Genomic DNA, 26,422 nt, shown 5'->3' with positions numbered 1-26,422 from the left:
GACGGTGTTTACGGAGCATGACTGATGATCAATGATCGTGAGTTGACAATTAAAAAGAAAAACAGCAATACACAAATAAAATATATTGTTTAAATTAGTATTGCCTTTAGTTATTATTTTGGAATGAATGTAGAAATGCTTAAAACACTAACTTGATGAGACTTACTTGGTTTTGATAAATAGAACATTTATTACAATACATTGTAATGTAAAATTACAAAATAGAATTGTATTTGGTTTCTTTTTTGATGTGATGTAATGTTCATTTAACAAGGAAGATGTGTCAATGTGAGTAATGCACATGAATTTACAATGATTCATAAATAAAAAATGTGCCGCCTCATTTCAGAGCACCACTGCACGCCACTTGTTTCTGCCATCTCACCATTCTGACCTTTTTTTCTCATAAGTGCGAGATATAAACTCACAATTGTGAGTTATAAAGTCAGAATTGTGAGTTATAGTCAGAATTGCAAGATATAAACCATTCTGAGAAAAAACTCACAATTACTTTTTAAAATTTTTTTATTCAGTGATGGAAACAAGCTTCCATGCATAACAGTGTTTGTACGAACAATGAAATATTAATGAAATCTTCTAAGAGGGCAACATCAAAATCTAATCATTGAGCAAAACAATACAAAACAGCAACAAATTTAACAACAAATATAAAAATGTGCACCTGATAATTCACTGTTTTAGTCAAATAAATTAGAATTTTGTTTAATTACCAAAGTATATGTACAATCCACTTTTATTTTATATTCTATGCATATAATCCCTTTTAAAGAAACAACTGGCTCTGTCACTCATCCAGAAGTGTCTCAGGTTTGTCGTATCCAAATAATCTAAAGTCTGCTTCATAAAGATTGTAGAGTTTTCTCCTGTCAGCTACTGATATGTTTGCAAACCAGTCTCTCTCCCAGTTTACAGCCGTCCTATTGCTGTACCCTGGGGGAAAGTGAATCTGATTATCCAGCCCAAGAATCTTCAACAAATGTTCTGTATCCTCATCAAGAGTTTCCAGCTTTCCAACAAAATCATAGTCAATTTGGCACGGATGGCAGAGTCTGTACATCTGCTGCCAGTGTTCATTGAATGGCTTCTCCTTCTCAGTCTGTGGATCTAACAGGTACTGAATAAAGTGAGTAAAGGACAGTCTGATACCTGCAGCGAAGGCCTCTTGAGCGGAGTCAGGGGGGGTTGAAATATGAGCATAACGCTGAAGTATTGTGGACCCAAACTGTTTGTAGAAATCCTCATTTGGCTTAGCAAATTTGTTCCGGAAAGCAGAAATAAGTCGTACAAAAGGATCCCGTACAAAAAGGAACTTAGTGTAATTCTTTAGTCTGTGATGCATTAAAGGTCGTGAGAAACGACCAAAGAGCCTCCAAAATTTGTTAAACGTCAGATGCAGAGTAGCATTGTGGGATAACGCTGATGGTATGTCAAGAGGATCCAGATATGGAGCTCCATTTGGTGCCTTCAGGTTCTGGCTGAGCACAATCATGACTCGTTTCCAGTTGGTACATGCTACCTTCGGTACAAAACAGTAAATAACACCGTGATGATCATCCACAATGATATGATCCAAGGCTTTGCTTGGAATCTGGTCAAATGTCTTAAATTTTCCTGGAAAGTTCAAACTGCTATTGGCCGAGCAAAGCTCTCTTATAACACGTCTACGATGTGCTTGACGCAGTGCGAGTCGCGTGGGAGAGGACTGCGTAAACGTGTGCAATAGGTAGTTTGGATTGTGGTCATGTTTTTGGTGAGGTGTGATGATTGTCAGGTTTGGTTTGACTGACCTGCTTGACTCTTTCCACATAAATGAATCCTCACTTGTCCTACGTTCAGAGGACGTCATGCTCGTGAGGATATCGGGTGATGATGATGCCACGTGCAGATAAAAAGTCCCATCTCTCACGTCATCCCAGTGAACTATCACGAAGAGTATGATAAATATTGTTCCCAAAAGAAGGAAACACTGGAGCTTCTTCAGCATTTTCATCGAAAACAAGTCTGTGACAGATCCGGACTTGAATGCATAACACTATCATCTCTGGAATGAGTCAAGTTGGGAATTCTGGAGAAAAACATACAAATTTAGGACATTCTGAAGTTTCAATTCAAAATTACTACCACAAAAGATGATCCATCACTCACCCACATTTTGTCCTCTGGTGCTCTACATTTCATAATGTTCCATGTGAAAACTTTGAAGAGGGCAGGAATGCTTGAATGTACATGTATAAACTCACACTAGGGTGTGAACACAGGAGAGAAACGCTCCGCCTTTCGGCCAGAACTAAATCATATGCTGTTATTCCAGAGGGTTCAGCGAAAACTACCACAACTATTCACAGGAAACCACAGCTGAAAATAAACCAACACGCTTGCAGTGTCGGCTCCAGAATGACACAAAAATATTATCAAAACAGTATTGTCGCAAAATAACTCTTAGGATTTATTTCATTTCAAAATAAAATTCAAAGGTTCACTCATGTTCTAGGTTACAAAAATAGCCGAACCCCTGAGACAGAGTGGCCCCTCGTGGGATTTCAGAGGGATTGTTTTGAAGAGGAGAAAGGACAGAGACACAATCTACACAGAGAGTTATTAAGATTGATTTATTACTTTATATTTTTTAAATCTAAATTAATTCCTTTTTCATTTACTTTTTTTCCTTTCTTTTACACTCATTTATTTTCATAATTTCATTATGTTATTTATATTCTAAGTGATTTTTTTACTTACTTACTTTTTTACTACTTACTTTACTTTTTACTTACCTTTTATTTCTTTTACCTTGTCCCCTTTATTTCCCTTTCATTTCTTTGTTAATGTCATCTAATTTAATTATTTGTCTATAAGTGTTTTTAACAATTTTAAAGGTGTGGTTGATTATGATTTCACTCTTTTAACTCTAGTTAGTGTGTAATGTTGCTGTTTGAGCATAAACAACATCTGCAAAGTTACGACACTCAAAGTTCAATGCAAAGGGAGATATTGTCTTTTAAAGAATACTCTGGGCACCTTTAAACACTGTTTAAAGGTGCCCTAGATTCAAAAATTTAATTTACCTCGGCATAGTTAAATAACAAGAGTTCAGTACATGGAAAAGACCTACATTGAGTTTCAAACCCCATTGCTTCTTCCTTCTTATGTAAATCTCATTTGTTTAAAAGACTTCCGGAAAACACGCGGATCTCAACATAACACCGACTATTACGTAACAGTCGGGATCATTAATATGTACGCCCCCAATATTTGCATATATGCCAGCTCATGTTCAAGGCATTACACAAGGAAAGGCAGTATTAACGTCTGGATCTGTGCACAGACAAGGTAAGCCAGCAAGGACAATATCGAAAAATGGCAGATGGAGCAATAATAACTGACATGATCCATGATAACATGATATTTTTAGTGATATTTGTAAATTGTCTTTCTAAATGTTTCGTTAGCATGTTGCTAATGTACTGTTAAATGTGGTTAAAGTTACCATCGTTTCTTACTGTATTCACAGAGACAAGAGCCGTCTCTATTTTTATTTTTAAACACTTGCAGTCTGTATAATTCATAAACACAACTTCATTCTTTATAAATCTCTCCAACAGTGTAGCATTAGCCGTTAGCCACAGAGCATAGCCTCAAACTCATACAGAATATAACGTAAACATCAAAATAAATACTTTACTCACATAATTTGAAGCATGCATACAGTATGCATGACGAACATCTTGTAAAGATCTGAGCTATTATCTTTTTATTCTTTTTCCTGTTTTTATTTCCTTTTTAATGTATTTTATATCTTTTATGTATTATCTTGTTATTCTGACTTTTAATGCATTTTAAATATTGCTGTCTGGTTGAAAGAGCTGGGAGAATTAGGAAGAAAGTGATTAGGTTAAAATTTGGTAAATTTGGATAAGGGGACAAACCATGGGGAAATTAGGGTTAGGGTTAGGGCTAAGCTGTAGTGCATGGTTGAGATATCTCTGGATTACAGTCAGGACACTTTCCAAAGGGGGAAATTTCCAAAGGGGAAATTTGAACTGCGTTGCATAGGTAAGATATCTCCGGAAAAGGGATTAGGGCTGTGTGGTGCAGTTTGAGGTGTCTTGGCAAAAGGGGAGATTGAAACTGTGTTTATCAGTTTGAAGTGCCTTAACAGGTAGCAGTCCGGTTTGAACATAAAGGCTGAACAGTTTCTGACATCTTCAGTGAGTCTGTGAGGTAATCAGCGCTGCTAACACTATGTGCTAACAGGAGCTCTTGAAACCCCACCCTTTGCTATAGAGCAGCAGCTCATTTGCATTTAAAGGGACACACAAAAATGCGTTTTTGCTCATGCTATAAAAAATGATCTGTGGGGTATTTTGAGCTAAAACTTCATATACACACTCTGGGGACATCAGAGACTTTTTTTTTTTTTTTTTTTTACATCTTGTAAAAGTGGCATTATATGACCCCTTTAAAAATTTTAACATTCAGTTTTTGAATTTTGAGCTACAGCATGAGACAAGGTAGAATAACATCAACATGTCAATATCCACCACCGGTGATGAGCATTTATTACTTTAAACTTTGTGTCTAAATTCATTCTATTTGTATTCTTTTTGCACCCCCCTTTCATTTCTTCTTTTTTTTGTACATACTGTATAAACATATCATAATATCAAAATCAACAATAATGCCAAAAAAGAGAGAGTGAAATGCAATGATGCATGAATCAGACCTTGTTCTTTGTCTAGCCCTATCAGATATGGCTATATTAATATGGTTCCATTAATAAAAGTACTTATTAAATAATGGAGAAACTGCTTTAACTCCTATTTTCGTATATGAGAATGCATCATTCAGGAGACTGGTTCACATGAGGTAGTACAGAATAACATGGCTTACTACAAGGTTCAGATAACAGCTATCATCTATTTCAATGAAACATGAGACTATTTTACCAATTTGTACTGACACATTGTCAAACAGTGATGTAAGCTGATGTTGTTCACACTCATTTTCACTGAGCTTGACAAGCCTTCATTTTGTGCCAATGTAATTTAGCTGATATCTCCAAAGTAACTAATGTCAGTTATTACAGTGATGATCCCCACAGAAGAAACCAATATGGGCTTTCAAGCAAATTTTTATATAATTTTTTTATTATAAAACAATTAAATAATTAAATAATCTTATTTCTATGATTTTCTCCAAATAAATTTACTTCATTTTTTTTTTCAAAACATTAGTATGTATTCTGTAAACAGCATAAAATCTTTATTTTTGGGTTTTTTGAATTATGAGATTTTAAATACATATCTGGGAAAATGCTAAATATTATATTATTAAATATTATTATATTATTAAATATTATTATATTATATAATATATTTTATCTGATAAAATTAAAATAATGTCAATTTGCAACAAAGTCTCAGCTGTACATTTTAGTGCAAAAATAGAGAAAAAAAGATTCTTATGCAAATAAGAGCCCAAAACTTAAACATATGACTTTTTTACAGTTTGTTTGTTTTTTTGCCATGCTTCATTCTTTTTGTTGATATCGGCCATTCCTTTTTGTCTAGGATTTTCATTAGTGGACTTCTTGTAATTTCCTGGTTGCTGTAGGAGATTGCTGGGGTACGAAACATCTACTGGGCCTAAAAACATTGTTATTAACTTAGATTGGACTACAAAACAATCCACAGCCTGCAGACATCATTTCACAATTAAAAACAACATGATGTTGAATAGCAAGAAAAAAAATCTCACCTCGCTGTCGTTTGAAGATAGCCTGTCCTCGTTTGACATCGGAGTGTTTTTGATGGATGGTGCTGGGTGGTGTTCCCCTGATCTCTAACATCTGAAGCGGCACTTCTCCTAAATTTATTTTGACAAAATATCAAAATTTGCTCATTTTTAGGCGCATCTCACGTCTGCGGCACGAACACGCTGATTTTGGCGCCCATGTTAAAAAGCCGGAAAAACTCAATGAAAACACTTTATGTTCTGCATTTTCTAACAGAGATCCAAACGCTAGCCTGAACAACAATTTAGCTTGAGTTTTGGAAAACAAATCTGTGAAACTGAAACAGATGTAGTTCTGTACCTGTAAAGTGAGAGACAGGGTTCTTCATTTTAGTTACTGGGGGTGTCGCAGGGTTTCCAGCACCACCGTTGAGTGACTGGATCATGTTTAATGCTGGTTGCACAAGGCGGTTGTCTGAGATGCTCTCCAAAGCTGTATACCTGGAAGGGTTCTGTCTTGGTTTTTGTACCTGCCCCTCCTTTAATAATGTAACCTGAAATTTAAAGTTTTTCATCTATTTACAAATTTTTTTACAAAGGTTATATACAAACCTATTTTCTCAATGTAATTATTAGGTTATCATTTGTCATGGTCCCAATGAAAAAGCACATTGTAAAAGTGATAGATTGTTTGAAGTGATTAAAAACTGTATGTGATATTGACAAAGAACAAAAAAAGAAATATGTGGCAAGCAGGGCAGGGCCGAGAGCTGTGGGAACGGAGTGAGGCCGGTGGAGAGAGTGATGATAAGTGCCACCTGCGTGCAACACCTGACACTGGTCCTATGGATCTCCAGAATAATAAAAGGGAGTGATGACAGCAAGGGACGAGAGAGGACCAGGCCTGGATTTTATGTTATGTTTTATTATGTTTATATGTGGCAGTTATCCTTGAGGTGTGGTGTGCAGGTAATGCTCATTATAACTCACTCGGTCAGTTCCCACAGCTCTCGGCCCTGCCCCGCTTGCCACAAAATATATAATAAATGAAATAATTTATCTCACAATGATTTAAAGACAGCCAATGAAAATACAGTGCAGTGATAAAATTTCAAATTGGCTTTTTTTCCACATACCCCTTATGTTACACTAATGTACAAAAGTTTGGGGTCAGTAAGATGTTGTTGAAAGAAGTCTCTTATACTCACAGAAGATGCACAAATATACAGTAAAAATGTTAAAAATTATTATAATTTTAGATAACTGTTTTCTGTTTTAATACATTGAAAAATGTAATTTATTCCTGTGATGGCAACGCTGGATTTTCAGCATCATTCCCTCAGTCTTCAGGGTCACATGATTCTTCAGAAATCATTCTAATATGCTGATATATTATTAATCGTATTATTATTACAGCTGAAAACTGCTTAGCCCTCTGGTATTGATAATTTGGGGGTCACACTTGTGTTGTTTGTGTTGTGTTGTATTTTCAGTAAAATCAATATATTTTTGTTCAATAATATTTTATTTTGTATTTTGAGAGAATTTCATGGTACTAATTAATATTTATGCAATATATACATTTTTTCCCCATTGAAAATAATAATAATAAAAATATATATATTTTTAATTACTTTTCAATTTTTTATTACTTTTAAAGCATTATTGCATGTTAAAACTGAGGCAATGCCTTTAAAATCCAATTTTTGAAGGCAGATTAGTGCCATCTGGTGGGAGAAAAACATCTGTAATGCCCTACTAGATTCTTATATAGCTCTATATAAAGAGGCTTATAAATTCTATAGTTGTGTTTAGGCATAAATACTTATTTTTATTAAGTTGTGGATTTGGATATATATTTAGACATTCTCACAGACAACTTTTTGAAAAGGTTTAGTTTGTTTTTGTTTGTTTGAAATGTTGGTTTGAAGTGTCAGTTTTTGCATTACATTTTGTTACACAACATCAAATCAACAGAATGTTACAAATCAACAGAAATGTAACAAAAATGAACAGGAATGTTTTATCAGAGGTTAATCAACCTGATTTCAACCTCTTATTTGAGTCTTGAGTCTGGGTGGAATGTGTCTATTTTGCAGTCTTGCTATTTTAGAGTGTCACCCCTTCACTTTGAATTATTTGTAGATTGTGCACGCAAAAAAATGATCTGTATTTTTTGCATATTTACAATTCATTTCCTATGACGGTCATTTTTGACCTCAAACAAAACAAGCGTAACTATTTTTTATGACCGTTTTCCAAATCAAGTCCACGATTTTTTGTGGTCACAGCGACTGCCACAAAAAAAGTCATTGAGTTTCGTGGCAATTTTTAAAAATTCAGTCTAAACCCCCCCAATTACCAAACCAAAGCTCACTGAAAAACAGATGTGCTCATACCCTTTTGGTTGGTTCAATAGATCTGGACCGCTTCTTGCGCTGTTGTTTCTCAGGCAGCTCCATTCTGCCATCGGTTCTCTTTGGGTCCTGCTTCAAATGGGAGCTGCCTCTATATCTTGTGGGGTTTCTTCTGACCTCCACAGAATCATCTGCCAAAGTAGAAACTAGACTGTCCATGCTCATTGAGGACTTGTGTCCTGCGGCCAAAGCCACACTGGCCACCCTGGAATTAGACTGCTTTGCTTGCAGGTGTGAGCGGCGTTTTGCAGCAATGACTGAGATGCTCTTGGTGTCACTGACAATTTCCCTCAGAGTGTCTGGACTCACAGCTTCAGTAGGACATATGGGAGTCGAATTCTTAATAGCACAAGCCTGCTCAAAGACATTCAGACACATTACAATCTTCACAAAACTTTATCTATGAAGCACAAATGCAAAACGTCAAAGTATCACTATAAATCAACATGCTATGTAGACTAATTTCAAAATAGAGTAAGATCTGGGAATTATATAGTTACATCAAGTTGAGTTCATGTTGAACTGTTCAATTTAATTAATTTATTATTTTCATTTTGATAGCCAAAAGTGTTTCTGATGTAAAGTGGTTTATATACATATTAAAGGAGGAGACTGAAAGTTGTCTACAAGCACTTCTGTGTGTTTACCTTCATCACAAGAGTTGGGCTAGAAGGTAAGTGGTGCCGTCTATGTGGTTGAATTTTAGACAATGACTTGAAAGCTCTGTTACTGTCACTGTCATGAAAAGAGAGAAAATACAAACAAAATGAAAGCATACTATGTCTGTTGTACCAGATGAACATACAGTAGCAGTTTACTTTTCTAATTACATACTTTACCTGTCATACTCCAGCCCAGAGGAAGCAGAATCTCGGGCATGTTTATCTAAAGGACTGAACTTCCTGCTGTTTTGCTGTGTTTTCTCTAGCTCTTCTAAATCGGAGATGGCATCAAGTCTCAGTTGCCTTGCCATAATCATAATAGAGTTATCCTGTATAAACAGAAATAAATTGATATACTACTGTTCAAAAGTTTGGGGACAGTAAGGTTTTTTAAATACTTTTATTCTTTAAAGGGTTGATTCACCCAAAAATTCTGTCATTAATTACTCACCCTCGTGTCATTCCACATCCTTAAGACCTTTGTTCATCTTCAGAACACAAACTAAGATATTTTTAATTAAATCCAAGAGGTTTCTGTCCCTCCATAGAGATCCAATGCAACTACCATGTTCAAGGTCCAAAAAAAGTTGGAAAGGCATCATTAAAGTAATCCATGTGACTTTTTAACCTCAATTTTATAAAGTGACGTGCTTTGTTTGCGCAAAAAAACATTATTGACCACTTTATGAAAATACTGATCTGTGTGCTTTGCTCACAAGTGAAAATGTCCATTAGACATTAGACCCTAAAATTGGCCTTCGTGCAGTAAGATTGTGCATAGTCGTGACTTGTGAATATTTCAAACATACATGTCACTCTCGAGCACCCTAATAGATGAATCAAATTCTTGCATCACATTGTGCATGATTGCAAGGATACATTCAGCTACAGTACAGTCTACATTTTCTGCATCACTTGCACCACACACAAATGTCCAGATGATACTTGGACAGTCCTCCTTTCCCAGGGATACAAAATAAGACTTTAAAGCTGGCCAACACTCTAAAATCCTCTGTATCGCTGGCAGCAAAGACAGCCAGCTTGTGGGGACATGCCTCAGAATCTCCCTGTATTTTGTATTAGTAAATTCACAGAATTCCTTAATCATTTCCACTTTTTTGGCAGAACAACTGAATTCACTATACACCTTCAGCACAAAGGCCTCCACGTCACACCCTCCAGCACTAAAGACACGATTAGCTGCTTTGACAGTGTTGTTTATGATGTGACACTTGCAATTGCCCTTCACAATTTGTGGGTTAGCTTCTCTGAGTTTCTGAAAAACTGAGTTGTGCAGACCATAATTAACTGATGCATTATCTGCAACATAGGCACTGATCTGGCTGACTGAAAGTCCATTGTTCTCAGTAATAGACACTATTTGTTTGAATATGGCTTCACTAGATTCGTTGGAGTCGTCTTAAAAGTCTAACAATCCATACTTCACACCCTCGGATGCACAGAAATACTGGACTGTATAGGGAAACAATTTTGTGTGCCCAGAATTGGATGCATAAGAACATACTGCAAAATAGTGCAACTCTGCTGCTAATCTTTGCTGACTAAATGGTGCCAACACATTTTCCACTAAGGCCTCACTTTTAGTTCTGCCACAAGACATTTTAGTTGCAATATTAGAGTCACTGAATATTTTCGCACTGACCTTGTTCCCACAGTCAGTTGACAGGTAGCTATGGCCATGTCGCACACCGTGATAGGTAGCTGTTAATTCGGCGACAGTAATTTTGTCCTCTGAGTTTTTTGTAATCATAAATTATGAAATTACCTTTGTTTGTCTGGTTACTTGAACGCGACTCTGATGTTTCTTCATTTTAGCATGGTCATCCAAAGCAGTTTTGCCTTCATGTTTAACCAGAATTTTAACTGAGCATACGGAGCAAGTAGCATATAGTGGATCGCCTGGTGTTTGCTTTAACCATGTGGAGTAATTGTCATTTTTCATCCAGTCATTATTAAAGTAGGTTGAACGTTTCATTTTCTTTTTTACTGGCCTGTCAGTCTTTGTTGACACACTGTCATCTTCGTCCTCCGTCGTCTCGCCACCCATGTTAACACTAAAAACAAACGATGTTGACGACGTACAACCTTCTTCACTGCTTCAATTTGCCGCCTGTAGTAACTGGCTAGCTGCCAAGACAGATGCGCTAGATGACGTAGCCTACGTCACGTCACACGACACACCCGTCCCAGAGCCAATGATAGCGCATTCATTCTACACGTAAGAGACACCCTATGAGAGACACCGACCACTCTGTGCACAATGCATAGGCTATTTCAAGTGAGAAAATAGTAAATTGAACATACATATTCACGTAGCCTTTTGAAAACCGGGACATTCAGTGTCCCGGGAGAGTGGATAAATTTCCCGGGACAGGTTCTTAAAAAGAAGGACAATCCCGGTAAAACCGGGACAGGTGCAAACCCTATCTACAATGCACGTGCATCACAACGCATGCGTTTTGTGTTCGTGAGAGAGCTGACATTGCTGCGTGAACACGCTTTGGATAATATTATTTTTTGTAAATAAAGTGTTGAATTATTTATAAAGCACTTACGTTAGGTTAAACCAATGATGTCTTTCCTACCTTTCTGGACCTTGAAAGTGGTAGTTGCATTGGATCTCTATGGAGGGACAGAAAGCTCTCAAATTTTATCAAAAATATCTTCATTTGTGTTCCAAAGATGAACAAAGGTCTTACGGGTTTGGAGCGACATGAGGGTGAGTAAATAATGACAGAATTTTAATTTTTGGGTGAACTAACTCTGTAAGAATGCATTAAATCGCTCAAAAGATTTCTATTTTAAATAAATGATGTTCTTTTGAACTTTCTTTTGAACAAAGAATCATCAAAGAATCATAGTTTCCCAAAAAATATTACGCAGCACAACTGTATTCAACATTGAATAATAAGAATGTTTCTTGAGCAGCAAATCAACATATTAGAATGATTTCTGAAGGATCATGTGACACTGAAGACTAGAGTAAAGCCCAAGTAAACGTAATGGTCTGTGCACTGTCTGTGTGATGTCATTTTCATCAGTTTTCATCATCAAGTGCAGTCCAATTTTTGTGTCTGTGCAGACGTTACACGTACAACAGCGCATGTGTGACTTGAGAGCTCACAAAGTTCACTAGATAGTACATATGTGCCGAACGCGTCGTTCAAAGGAGTATACTTTGAAAGGCTTGCGCTCTCAACTCTGCGTGAAACAGACTGGAATGCAAAAAATGATATATATATGATATGTATACGATATATATACATATATATACATAAATGATGTATACTCGGGCCTTGATGGCTGCTGAAATGTCAGCTTTGCTATCACACAAATACATTACAATTTAAAATATATCAAAGAAAACAATTATTTTAAATTGTAAAATTATTCACATTTGTTACTGTTTTTTTGTATTATTAATTAAATATATGCAGCCCTGGTGAGCATTAGAGACTTCTTTAAAAACATAAAAAAAATCTTACTGACCCCAAACTTTTGAACGGTAGTGTATATATAAAAATCAAAAGAGACTGTTGAAACTGAATAAAAAGGGACAAGAGAAGGAGAAAGAAAGGCAGAGATCAAATAGAAATAAACAGAATAAAACAAATAGAATAAAAAATTAGTGTTGCTTACCGCTCTGGGGTTTGTGGCGAAAGCGTGAAGGTTGAGAATTCGGTCAACGCTTGCATCACTTAATTCACCAAAGTATAGTGAATAAAGCTCTTGTAATTCCTCAGGTACACAAAGTCCTTGATCTAATAAATACATTAGATAAAATATAACAAATGTCAGATGCAATCTGTCTTTTTAAAGAAATCTGACCATTACAGTGAGCCTCACCTTCAATTAGAGCCTTTTGCTGGTGTATGATGTCGTCACAAAGTGTCCGCTGCTGCTCATGGCGCTGAATGATGAAGTCTTTTGTTCGGAGAACGTTTTCTTTACAGAGAACAGCTGACTGGATTTCAGTTTTTTCAAGCTCCAGCTCATGGACTTTACAAAGCAGTGTTAGAATGTCTCTCTGCTCACTGTTACTTATGCGTTTAGGGAGCAACTCCTCAATCTTCGATGACTTCAGTTTCATGTTCAATAATTTTTCCTCCAGTTCACACTGAAAAAAGAGTGGAAACCAATAGACCAACAAATTTTGGCAAACAAAATTACAAATATTTTATAATGCCTCCAAATCAAGCTGAGGTCATAAAACGGCAGTCACTGCTTTACATGTCAGATGTCTATTTGCTTTCATGAGTCGTTCAAAATGAGTCATAGTTGTCAGAGTGCATTCAGACCTCACTAACCAGATGTGCAGGGCAGTTGGACATAGTGGTGTATTAGAGGTAAAAAATGAAATACTGTTCGGTTTCTCGCACAAACCCATCGTTTCGTGTCTTAGGACATCAATGTGTCGTCACGAGCCGCAGGGTTTAATTTGGATTTGTCTGTGCATGTTTATTTGACTCTTATAGATGGAGTTCCTTTTGACACGCATTATACGGCTGACAGACGGCAACGGTTGGAGTTAAAAATCATCATTTGTGTTCTACTGAAGAAACAAAGTCACCTACATCTTGGATGCCCTGGGGGTAAGCAGATAAACATCAAATTTTCATTTTTGGGTGAACTATCCCTTTAATTAAACTTGTTTACTTTCAGCTCCATTGTTTTTCTCTGTTCAGCCAGTAGGGAGCCGATCTCCTCTCGTGCTGCTGTAACATACTGTGGCTCCTCTGGCCCACTCTCTTGCTCTTCATCCTTATCTCTGTCTCTTTTCTCTCCGTTTACTTCATCTCTCCCTCTCCGGGCACGTACTTGATCACGCTCCCAACTGCCAGATGAGGAAAAGAGAAAGTAGATGTGAGATGAAAATGAGAATAAGATTAAATACTCTATATAATGTAATCAAAGATTTATGACTACTTAAAATAAAAAATACACATTTAAAACATTTATCATTTACTGTCCTGTGATGGTGTAGATTTTTAATATTGTGTGAGATGGCAATGATGTAAGGTGGTGATAACATATTTAGAGGACAAGCCCAAAATAGACACAGTCAAAATTACCATTTCAACACTCTTAGAAATATGGGGAAAGTAATTAGAGACACAATAACATTTGAAGGTTATTAAACTTTAAATTATATTTAAACTTTATAATTAAATTTTACATTAATATTAGACAGTAATCATTGTTGTTTTAGTATCTTTGAGATACTGTTATAGTTTTTATTAATATTTTTAATTAGCATGTATATTTATATTTTTCATTTTCACTGTAATATTGTGTTTTTCGTTTTTATTATATTTTCTAATGCCTATATAGTTATTAATTTATATTTCAGTTTGTTATTTTAGTACATTGCTAAACTAAACGAAAATGAGAAATGTTGAAATTTTTTTATATTTTATTTAAGTTAAAGTCAACATGAAATGAAGTTGCAATCTTCCTTTTTTCCTATTGTGACTTATATGTGAAATGGCTTCTTGAACAAGAACAAATGAAGGGCAGAACTTGATGTTCTCCATCAGAAATTGATTGGATTGTTGTGGTTTGCTATTACTGTGATGTCATGTGAGTGACAGGTTGTAAAATAGAAGAGAAGAGATGTTGCTGCAAGAGGGAGGGAAAGTTATTTTGATTAAAGACTGAGGGCACATGTTTAAAAAAAATAATGATGTGCATGGATAAATCATTAATAATAATAAAAACGTCAATATTCCACAAAAAATAAGAAATGTTCATTTCAATTTCAAGGTGACTTTAACATTTAATGTTTGTTTTTTTTAATTGTTTTAGTTTACCCTGCCCCTAATTGAAAACTTGCTGATCACTGGAACTCTGTTTATATATACTGTTTATGAGTTAGTTTGTGTTTACTCTGAGATGGTGAGCAGATGTCTGGATGTGTCTATGTGGAGTTCCATATTGCAGTTCTCCAGCTCCATCAAGCTGCGTCTGATCTCCATCTGCTCCCTGAAGGCAGACAAGAGCTGCTCCTGCAGTAAAGCCATCTCACCATGACTGTACTGTTGCACCTCAGCTAAGAACAGCCCATACAGAGAAATCAGTTGGCAATCACAAAAAAATCTTTTACTGCAATTTCAAGAGAAAAAAAAAAAAACTCCTCATTGATGATACTAACACAGTAAGATCTCATATTATTGCTCATACTTGCATACTTTAGGAATTTGAACAACTAAAGTATTAAACTTCGGTCAGTAACTAAGGCCCCGTTTACACTAGTGCATTTTAGTTTTAAAACGCATACGTTTTGCTATGTCGTTTACACAACTCTGGCGTTTTCGATCCTTGAAAACAGAGACTTTCGAAAATGCTGCAGACCCTGTTTTAGTTTGAAAATGCCGGGGTTGTGTTTCAGTGTAAATTGACCAAAACGGAGACTTTTGAAAACGATGGCGTGGCTGCCCACATTCGTTCTGCATATCCTTGACGACCATATAAACAATAACATGGACACTAAACTGCATTCTTTGCTGGCTTTGTTGTAATTTTTATCAGTCATTGTGCAGTTAAACTCTGCATTTTTTAATACCGTAGCTACTTACATGCACAAGAGGCAACTGTTTACACTTGTACTCACATGTCCAGTTTGCATGAACGGTCATGTGACATGTGTTTTCAGTCCTGTAGTGTAGACAGAGATCGTTTCTTAAACGCCATGGTAATGCCAGTGTAGACGAGGATCGTTTTCATTTTAAAAAGCCGTTTTAAAACGAAAGTAGTATAAAATCCTGATGTTAAAGTTTCACTATGTAACTTTTGCATGCATTTTTCGGAAGAACGTTGTTTTGGTTGTGCTTTGATTCTGCATGACTATGTGGATGAATATGGTTCTTTCTCATAACTAAAAAAAAAAAAGATCAATTATTCTACTGCTCATAAAACATTCTCTACTAGGCTTAAGAGATATAACCAGTTTAGATGGAAAGGATCTCAAAGCTGACTAGCTAAAGACGTTACTGTAGCCTTACCCATTAATAGACACGGTACTTCCTTGAAAATAAATTCCAGTTTAGCATTTTCAGCATTTAGCTACTTCATGTCAATATTTCTCACTCGCTGTGACAACTAACTAATGTCACTCCCACGCCATACATGTACGCAACTTCACACGAAAACCATCCCGTCAGGTCTAAAATATAAACACTTATAACAGGCTTACCATAGTGAATCAAGGTAAGACAAAAAAACATTTTGGAACAAGAACTGATAATGTATTCAGTTTAGTTAATTTTGAACAAAAAAAAGTTGTTTATTTCAACGTTGTCAGCTACTGTTCTCAAATACAAACACAAAATTGAACACACCTTGATTGTCACAAATGTCTGATTTCTCTCCTTTCTGTTGCTCTTGACTCTGTTGGTCAATCTTTGCACGAAGTCGGTCGATTTCACTCCGCAGCTCAGCAATAATGCTGGTGTATTGGGCCAAGTGATATGAAACATTCATCAAATTACGCTTCACCTAGAAGAGTTTAAAACAGGATAGCTAGAGAGGATCTGGACTCCATCTCAACACAATGAAATCGCCAATGCAAACACAACTGGGCAATCAGACACTGAATATTAACAGAAGATCTCATTAACATCCATAATATTTATACAGTACACATTGTAAACATAATTATGACAAATCATTTCAATATAATGCTGAATTAATCATGTTAAACCATAACAGAAAATAATTTATCAGTGAAATATACACTACCGTTCAATAGTTTGTGGTCAATAAGATTTTTTAAATTCTATTCAGAGGGGATGGATTAAATTGATTAAAAGTGACAGTAAAAGCTTTTACATTGTTAAATGTAATCAGTTTTTTACATTAAAAAAAATAAATAAATAATAAAAAAAATATATAAACTTTTTTCAACTGTAATAATGTTTTACAATATAATAATAAATGCAGTCTTGTTGAGAGACTTTATTCAAAAACATTGAAAAATCTTTTTCTGACATAAAACCTTTGAGTGGTAGTGTACTGTAAATTTCCTCATAGACCTAAACTTAAAGGGATAGTTCACCCAAAAATGAAAATTTGATGTTTATCTGCTTACCCCCAGGGCATCCAAGATGTAGAGGACTTTTTTTCTTCAGTCGAACGCAAATTATGATTTTTAACTGCAACCGCTGCCGTCTGTCAGTCAAATAATAGCAGTGATTGGGAACTTGAACAATAAGAGTCGAAAAAACTTCCATAGACAACTCCAAATTAAACCCTGCGGCTCGTGACGACACATTGATGTCCTAAGACATGAAATGATCGGTTTGTGCGAGAAACCGAACAGTATTTATATCATTTTTTACCTCTAATACACCACTATGTCCAACTTCGTTCAGCTTCCGGCTAATGAGGTCTGATCGTGAGGTCTGATCTCTGACAGCGGAAGTGATGTCTCGCGCTCATTGAAGTATATGGGCGAGACATCACTTCTGTCATCACAACGCGTTTTTTGACCTCACTAACAGGAAGCTGAACGAAGTTGGACATAGTGGTGTATTAGAGGTAAAAATTATATAAATAATGTTCGGTTTCTCGCACAAACCGATCGTTTTGTGTCTTAGGACATTAATGTGTCGTCACGAGCCGCAGGTTTTAATTTTGATTTGTCTAAGCAAGTTTTATTTACTGTTATAGTTGAAGTTCCCATCTACTGCTATTATTTGACTGATAGACGGCAGCAGTTGCAGTTAAAAATCATAATTAGTCACCTACATCTTGGATGCACTGGGGGTAAGCAGATAAACATCAAATTTTCATTTTTGGGTGAACTATCCCTTTAATACATTTTATTACTTAATTCTGTTTGTGTAATATTTATTCAATGGTTATTTTTAAAATCAATAGTTTTCCAGTATTAAGTTGTGGTTGATACAGATTGTCTAGACAAATATTAAGTAAGTGTGTTTACCTTGTTTCGAATATTTTTGGCTTTGTCTGCATAAACCAGCGTGTTTCTTGACTCCTCAAAGTTGGAGCTGGCAGGACTAATATGGGTAATCATGACTGTGCGACTGTTTCCTCCTAAAGCATCCTGAAATCCACATCAAAACTTGCAAATATGTGACAAACCGACTCTTTCAAAAGACGTTTGTAAACATTGTGGGATACAGTATTTCAAACAGTGTGCTCTGGTTGTACACTTTACATTTTGCTAAATGTAGTAGCTCATCTGGGTATTCCATACAGAAATACAGAAATAATATCAGCAATATGTTAGTAAGCTATTGTATATCATATATATCTCATCACACAAATAAATTATATTTTAAAGTACTTTAAAATAGAAAACCATTAATTTAAATTGATTATTTTCCGTTTTTTTGATCAAATAAATGCAGCCTTGATGAGCATTACAAAATCTATTTGAATGAGGAGATTTGTTAAACATGTTGTAGCCTGGCTGGTTTTGCCCACCTTAAGAAGTCGAGTGAGTTTGCTGTCTCTGTAGTTGACAAACTGAGCACCTTTCCCACCCTTTTCACTCAAGGCATTGATGCAGTTGGCCAGTGCTAATAGGGAACGGTTTATATGTGCTCCTTCTTTCATCCTCTTTCCTCTGTTTTGAGTCTGAGAGAAGAGAATATGTGCTTCAGAAAAGGACAAATGACTGTTGGTGTTAATAGACAAAGCAACTGTGTGTAAGAATGTTTGAATTTAACGAAGGATGCTAGTGATGTTTTGGCTGCCATACGAGATGTGACATGCTCAGATTCCTTAATCAGTCTCAGATTATTTGCATATAAATAATGAAGGATAGAAGAACTTAAATATTCATTTCAATGAAAGATGAGAGAGGGCACTAGACTATAAAATCTGGCACCTTTGAGGAATCTGAAAGCTTGTGTTTCCACTTCAGCACATCTACACACACAGCACGTACCTGTGATGCTCGCTCAGTTCCTGCCAAGTCTACCATGAATAGCTTCCCCACCCTGACCTCCTCGTTGATATCCTTTACGCGACTCTTTTGCTTGACTGTCACCTGTGGAGCAGACAAAGCAAGAGGTGTGGACTCAGACTACAGTGCCAATTTGAGGTCATGCACATGGTTATTGTGTGTGTGTCTGTTTTAGGCTTGCCTGAAGTATAGCATGTGAGCGAGATGATGTCTTGTTAGCAGCTGTCGACTCCTGGGTCCTCTGTTTATTCCCTTTGGTCAAAAGAGCCATTATCTAAAATCACAAGCAAACACCAGGCTCAGAAGGACATCTTCCTTTAATAGAGACACTGTAAGGAGTAGACAGAGGCCAATCATGGGAAATTAATTGGTGGCAAAGATGGCCACCAAATGGAATGACTTGCTTCAAAAAAGAGTCTGCGCTGTAAACAATCAAATTCCACATTCAGACCCAAAAGGATGACACTTTCACTGACATGCTCACATTATTTTAACTAATGTAACTTCTAATAACTAGACTGTTTAAAAGTTTGGAGGTTAAAGAAGTATCTTACGCTCATTAAAGCTGCATTAATTTGATAAAAAAAAAAAAAAAATAAAAAAACAGAAAAAAAAAATATTATTGTAAAATATTATTACAATTTAAAATAAAATCCTATGATGGCAAATCAGATTTTTAAGCATCATTACTTCAGTCTTCAGTGTCACATGATCCTTCAGAAATCATTCTAATAGGCTGATTTGGTTCTTAAGAAACATTTCTTATTATTATTATTATTATCATGCTAAATATTTTTGTGGAAACCATAATATATATTTTTTCAGAATTCTTTAATGAATGAAATGTAAAAAAAAAAAAAAAAAAAAAAAACATTAAAAAAATTATTTTTGTAACATTATAAATATGGGATATTTGGGATATTTCACCCAAAAATGAAAATTTGCTGTTCATTTACTCAGTTCACCAAGGACAACGCTTTCAGCCAAAAATCTTCTTTACTGTTATACTGAAGAAAAAAAGACACCCACATCTTGGATGGCCTAAGGATGAGTAAATTTACAGCAAATGTTCATTTTTGGATGAACTTTCCCTTTAATGCAGACTTGCTGAATAAAAGTATTCATTTCTTAAAGAAAATTATGATAAAATCCTCAAATCATCATAAAATCAAAGTACCTCTTTAGCATTACATGTAGAGAATTCAGTGATGCCTGCAATTCGTATTTCCCCTTTAGCATCCTCACGCAGCTCAAGGTATCCAGAAGACGGATTCAACAGATCTCTGATCATCTCATTATAAATCTGCAAAAAAGTTAGTGTTTAATACATTCAAGACACACTCTGTTTGAATAAAGTCCCCGTAGGACAGTACCAAAAATGATGTCATATCTTTTAATCTCTTCAAAACAATAACCTGACCTCTATATATGACATATAAACACTGCAGTTCAAGTCCTCAGTGCTGTCTTCAATGGCCCTGAAGAGATCATTGAGTGTTCGGATGTAAATGCCAGGCTCAGAATCTAAGCCTAACATAGTGTACGTCTTTCCAGCGCCTAATAAAAGAAGAGATTATTTAGGGTAATCACAATTTTGTAGGGAATTGGGATATACAGTAGTAGTGTTTTTTTATCCAAACACCAAAGAAAAGTTCACATCTACATTACCTGTAGGTCCATATGCAAAGACGGTGGCATTATAACCAGCAATCACACCATCAATAAGATTTTTTGTTGTTGCTACATAAACATCCTCCTGAAATAAAGAAAAAAGTAAATAACATTGAGGCCTAGAACTATGATCATGCTGAAAACCTTACGGGTGCAGTAAGTGATTTCTGAGAAACGCTGTTGATATTTGAAATCACCAAAACAAACACGGCCCCCTAATGAGTGTATACGCCCCTGACTGCTGATTGGCTACAAGTGTGTTTTGGTGCTTGGTCCGATACACTTTCAATAGCGTTTCTCAGAAATCGCTTACTGCACCTTTAAATGACCTAAACACAAAAAAATCATTTGAAAACAGATGAACGGCACCTAAATATCTTAATAAACATGTAGAATGAGGATCAAGTATCGCATGACCTACAAAAATTTGTGTGTAAGAACGACACTTCTACACACCTGGGTTGCAGTATAATCAAATGCCACATCAAACATGTATGTTTTTTCACGTGAGCGGTTGGCCCTCAGGACATTGTCAGCATCCTCACAGGGGTCCATCAACACCACCATCTGAAGAAAGTAATTAGACATGAGAATGAACTCAAACTATTAGATCAGTTTTGCAATGTTCAAACATTAACTGCAAAATTAATGACCTGAAATATTAGACTGATGTCCACACTCTCTGTGACATACTGTACACTACTGTTCAAAAGTTTGGTGTCAGTTAATGTTTTAATGTTTCTGAAAGTAGCCTCTTAAGGCCCGTTCCAACCAAGAATGATAACTATAAAGATAATGATAAAGATATTGTTCTAAATATAAAAGAATAGCAGTGTCCACACCACAGCTATAACAATAACGATATAGAGAAACGATATCATTGGGATCACTTTCAGAATGATTTTTTCCAGCTGTTGAATGATAAAACACTGACAGAAGAAAATCCGTTTTAATTTAAGGGCCTGTGCATTTAAAATGGCAGACACTGCTGAGAAGTTAATCTCTGAGGTCCAGAAAAAGCCACCACTGTTTGACAAAAGGATACTTTAAAGAAAACGGATATATGTAAAACAATCGGTCATATCCTCATAATAAATGGTGAGAAGTATTGACGGAGATGAGGTTGTGCCAGGCTACATAAAATTACCTCAGGTATCCAGTGCTATGTTGACAACATTGTCTTTGCAGCTAAATTCACTTTTTGATTAGATTGATTACACTAGCTATTCACTCGAAAAATTGCATGCTGAGGACATCTGCTGGTTAAAGCCATGTAAATGCAACAACAACAGCAAAAACACATTGTACAATCTTTGAAACTGCAGCGTGTGAGCTTAGAATAAACAGACCGTTATCGTTTGTTGGTGTGGATGCAAATATAGTTATCGTTATTGTTATCTTTATAGTTATCGTTCTTGGTGTGAAAGGGCTTTTATGCTCAACAAGGCTGCATTTATTTGATCAAAATACATACAGTAATATTGTGAAATATTTTTTTTTAAAGTGTTTTGCATACTATTTTAACATGTAATTTATTTATTTTTTGCAGGTAAAGCTGAATTTTCAGCAGTAATATTTATTATCAATGTTAAAAACTGTTGTGCTGCTTAATGTGTAAAGAGGATGCTTTGATATTAAGGTGCGTTCACGTGGCCTCGTAATTCCTGTAGTTACGAGATTCTAGATTGTAAAAAGCGTTCACGTCCTCGTAGAGCTCGTAATTACAGCTTGTAAGCTGGGAGTTTTCTGAAAGCTCCCAGATATACCATGTGGCCGCGCTGTACCACCTGACAGCTGTAGATTCATTTAGGCGTTGACAGTGCTGCCATGGAAACGCATAATTCCCAGTTCAAGGACCAAAAGGACGTAAACAGCTCCGAATATAACGTCACGTCTTGTCATTTCAAGATTCCGGTATATACGAGGTGACGTGAACGCAGCTTTAGACAGTTCAAAAGAACAGCATTTAATTAAAATATTTATTTTGTAATAATTTAAAAGTTTTACTGTCACTTTTGATCAGTTTAATGCTTCCTTGCTGTATAAAAGTATTCTTTTTTTTTTAAAGAAATTACTGACCCCAAACTTTTTACACGTAGAAAGTAGTGTACATGACAAGAAAAATGTTCATGTTGTGGTGTTGGAACTGGGTTCTAATTAAATGGGTGTCGTGTTTCTGCCATCCTTCCCTTAACAAAGTCTTTTTTCGGCCAAAACATTCTTGTTGCTTAACCGTTCCATTCCATGCCGATCCAGAGCAGGTTTCATTTTCTACCGCAGGGCTGATAACAGAACTCTTTGGAATGTAATACAAATGTGTCAGTTGTTGCCAATCGTGCTGAGAATTCCGGACCGGAGCGGTTTGTAATCGTGCCGAACCAAGCTCAAGTGGAAATAACTGGAACCGTTCCTTGCCATTGTTTGAACAGTTTGGCCCGACGAAGGAAAAGTGGCTAAAGTCTCTCAAGTAAATCATTATGCTCAATAATTATTAAGATTGATGTGGTTTGCAATTGGAAAATGTGCTTGGTAAATTATATAAGACAAGAATATTGATTTGCATAATAATTATGCACACAAAGACATGTCTGCTGCATGTTTTTTTTTTTTTTTTTTTTTGCCTTTGAGGATCCTGAGAGATCAAGCATAAGCAAAGAAGACAGTAAACCTTATTTACTGAGTGCAAACAGGATTTACTGCAGATGAAAGGGAGGATTAGGTCTTTAGACCATCATTCATCATGACAGGTTGTGCAACAGACTCCTGATTAGGAGTTGTGAATATTATGCATATGTTTCCAAAATGTATACAAAAATACATAGGGGACACTGGGGCTAGTTGTAACAAGACTATATATTAGTATTTAGGTTTAAAGTCAAAAGTCACTAGATTAAACATTTGATATTCATTTCAGGCAGGAATTATAGGTAATGATGATATATCAGTGCAACTCATGAACTTGATAATGTGTGTCTCAGTTAGTGGTCCTCCATGTTGTTTTTTGCCTACCTGACTGTCAATCTTGTGCGCCACTGTTGTTGCACCCTCCTCAATCTCTGCATCGTTCAGAGGCCGGATACGCAGAGCAACCTTGAACCAGTATCAGTGCACATCATTTATTTAAAAACATAAATTTAAATGAATTTGCCTTCATCCGATCAGATGCAAAACATGTTAACAGTGTGTGTCCATATCATTAAAATTGCATAAATTCATTTGATATTCATATTTGAATCTACATTACACATCAAGTTGTCACATAAGGAAGTGTTTGCTCTAGTGTTGTGTCTCAGTTACTGTACAGTTTTGACACACTACACTAACATGAATTCAGACCAGGATTAACTATATAATAAATATACAATAAATGTCAGTTTTAACTGAAAGGTCAAACTGTGTTCTCATGACAAGGGCATGTCAGCACTGTAAACCTGGATGAGTTGGGCTATGAAGTTCCCAATTTTAAGGAAGCACAACTATCAAATTTTGAGTTTGTAGAAGTTATGCATGTTAATTCCTCCTAACTTGAAGTACTGAGTTAGCTAACTCATACACTTTGATAGCACTTAACATAAAATATTCAGTTAATGCACTTTTTTATTTTGAGTTCTTCCAAATCAAATGAAATGTTACTTCACTGTAAACCCTAATAAGAACATTCAGAAAATGCCAACTTGCTAACATGTTAACAATAACATGGTAGCACTTACTGAATGAACTTAAAACATGTACTGTAACTTACCTGCTCTCAAACCAAGCCGCATGCGCCACTTGTCACCATGATGGTAACTCTCCAAAAACCCACATTAACAGAAACTCTTCTAAATTAGCATAACAAAACATTACTCACTACTGAATCTACCTTACCATTAATCCTGCACAAAAACATTATATAACCCTTAATTTTAGCATAACTCTCCCTTTCGAGTGCCATGGGCAAAGCATGGTGAGAAATAGGAATCCCAACCCAGTTTCAGTTAAACTTAAGTTAGTCTAAATGAAATGTGTTCATACAACTTAAAACAATAAAACAGTTCAGTTTACTTGAAATATGTATTGCTGTGAACTCAAAAGAAAAATAAAGTTCTAAATACTCATAACAGTTAATTTAACTAAACTAATTTGTTCAATTTAAGTTCGTCCTACTCAAAACAAGTAAGTATTTTGAGCATTAGGGTTTACAGTGTGGTCAGGGCAAGTTGTCACCTGTGATTTGTATATTTTTAAATATGTAATTCATTACAACCTCTGATTTTATACACACACACACACACACACACACACACACATTTTTATGGATTTTATTTAAGTTTATATATATATAGTAAATTTCCTACTGTAAATATATAAAAAAATATATATTTTTTGTAAGTAATAATCATTGCTAAGGACTTCATTTGGACAACTTTAAAGGAGATTTTCTCAATATTTAGATTTTTTTGCACCCTCAGATTCCAGATTTTCAAATAGTTGTATCTCGGCCAAATATTGTCCTATCCTAACAAACCATACAACAATGGAAAACTTATTTATTTAGCTTTCAGATGAATAAATAATCAAAAATGGACCCTTATGACTGGTTTTGTGGTCCAAGGCTGCCCTTATTTGATAAAAAAAAAAGTAAAATCAGTAATATATTGTAAACTGTGAAGATATTATCACAATTTAAGATAACTGTAAAACTTTTATTTTAATATGTTTTAAAAATATGTATTATAAAATGTAATTTATTCCTGTGATGGCAAAGCTGAATGTTCAGCATCATTACTCCAGTCTTCAGTGTCATGATCCTTCAGAAATCATTCTAATATGCTGATTTGGTGCACAAGAACCATTTCTTATTATTATCAATGTTAAAAATAGTTGTGCAGCTTAATATTTTTTGTAGAAAGCATGATAGATTTTTTTCATGATGGTTTGAATAGAATGTTCAAAATAACAGTATTTAACGTTATAATTGTTTTTACTGTCACATTTGATCAATTTAATGTGTCCTTGCTGAATAAAAGTATTAATTTCTTTCTTTAAAAATAAATAAATAAATAAAATAAAAATTACCACACTTTTGAATGGTAATGCAAGTTGTCTTACTTGCTGCTACATTAATGAATTATTTTGCATTTCATGATTGTTTGTTTTGTTGATTAACCATTAAAAAACAAATATAATACATTGTAAACACTGTTATGTTGTGAAAGATTGCCTTTAGTTTTTTTTTTTTTTTTTTTTAATCTGCCAATAACCACTAGGCTCCCTTTTGACATCTTTTTATAATATCTTTTAATGTCTATGCAAAGACTGACTATCAAAACATTAAACAACACTAAGAATATTCATTACTGCAGCTCTAGTCTCCAAATGTAGTGACGTACTAACAAAAGTTATTATAAAGTGTTATCATTTGTTATCACAACAAGAGAAACGTTCTGTTCCTAATGTGATTCTCCCCAGGCCAGGCTGTCCCAGAGGAGCCACATTATCATGCATCTCTGTGAGAAGCCTGTACTTTTCTCCGGCGGGACATTCGCCCGAGTAGCCTATCTTTGCGCGTGCAAGCGACAGGTGTTCAACCTTACTGCTGAATGAACTGTGGTGCTTTAATAAGAGATCGACAGCCTACCGTGAGCTGATGGTCCTTCCACTCTCCGGGCAAATCCTTCATCTTTTTATTCCCAAGTTACTCCAATCTTGTGCTCTATCAAAGCCTGCTTTTTAACAGACAAGATCAAAATACGCCTCGGCTAGTGCCACGCTAGAATATACTGGTGATTTACCGCGGGCAAGTTAATCTTCTTGATGGCTGGGTAATCTCTTTCTGAGGCAGGACCTGTGCTGGCCCCTGCGGAGGTCCTGGATTCACTAGCGGACTGTTGTTAACGGAGATAAAACCCCTAGTGGTGTGAAAAAACCTGACGCGTCCCTACATGCTGTGACTATGTCAACCTGATGTCAACCCATCCTCTCCAGTG

General features: G+C 35.6%; 2 protein-coding genes across 2 annotated transcripts; both read right to left on the bottom strand.

Annotated features, from left to right (window-relative positions):
• Window positions 1-805: 805 nt before the first annotated feature.
• On the bottom strand, window positions 806-2,011 carry LOC137032170 (carbohydrate sulfotransferase 12-like). The gene is made up of 2 exons (XM_067403791.1): window positions 1,893-2,011; window positions 806-1,727 (listed from the first exon to the last, which is right to left on the bottom strand). The coding sequence occupies exons 1-2, from the start codon at window positions 2,009-2,011 to the stop codon at window positions 806-808; spliced, it is 1,041 nt and encodes a 346-aa protein (XP_067259892.1).
• A 3,433-nt stretch (window positions 2,012-5,444) lies between these two features.
• On the bottom strand, window positions 5,445-26,161 carry si:dkey-26i13.8 (kinesin-like protein KIF19). The gene is made up of 21 exons (XM_067403790.1): window positions 26,074-26,161; window positions 23,463-23,543; window positions 20,910-21,020; window positions 20,451-20,538; window positions 20,203-20,339; window positions 19,960-20,085; window positions 18,964-19,056; window positions 18,765-18,866; window positions 18,299-18,451; window positions 17,793-17,915; window positions 16,189-16,345; window positions 14,738-14,900; window positions 13,508-13,685; window positions 12,698-12,968; window positions 12,491-12,612; window positions 9,008-9,159; window positions 8,816-8,903; window positions 8,151-8,522; window positions 6,113-6,287; window positions 5,776-5,883; window positions 5,445-5,663 (listed from the first exon to the last, which is right to left on the bottom strand). Exons 1-21 carry the CDS (start codon window positions 26,113-26,115, stop codon window positions 5,503-5,505), a joined length of 3,003 nt encoding a protein of 1,000 aa, XP_067259891.1. The 5' UTR covers window positions 26,116-26,161; the 3' UTR covers window positions 5,445-5,502.
• Window positions 26,162-26,422: the final 261 nt, after the last annotated feature.

The sequence above is a fragment of the Chanodichthys erythropterus genome, chromosome 12 (assembly GCF_024489055.1).
Source record: "Chanodichthys erythropterus isolate Z2021 chromosome 12, ASM2448905v1, whole genome shotgun sequence".
Classification (NCBI taxonomy): domain Eukaryota; kingdom Metazoa; phylum Chordata; class Actinopteri; order Cypriniformes; family Xenocyprididae; genus Chanodichthys; species Chanodichthys erythropterus.
This window is presented reverse-complemented; position numbering and strand designations above follow the sequence as displayed.

Coding starts and splice junctions, on each gene's coding strand:
- LOC137032170 (XM_067403791.1), bottom strand. CDS start 2,011: ATGAAAATGCTGAAGAAGCTCCAGTGTTTCCTTCTTTTGGGAACAATA. Junction 1,728..1,892: donor TTTTATCTGCACGTGGCATC/ATCATCACCCGA, acceptor GCACACGTTTAC/GCAGTCCTCTCCCACGCGAC.
- si:dkey-26i13.8 (XM_067403790.1), bottom strand. CDS start 26,115: ATGAAGGATTTGCCCGGAGAGTGGAAGGACCATCAGCTCACG. Junction 20,539..20,909: donor TTGATTATACTGCAACCCAG/GTGTGTAGAAGT, acceptor TCTTTATTTCAG/GAGGATGTTTATGTAGCAAC. Junction 20,086..20,202: donor TTTATATGTCATATATAGAG/GTCAGGTTATTG, acceptor ACTTTTTTGCAG/ATTTATAATGAGATGATCAG.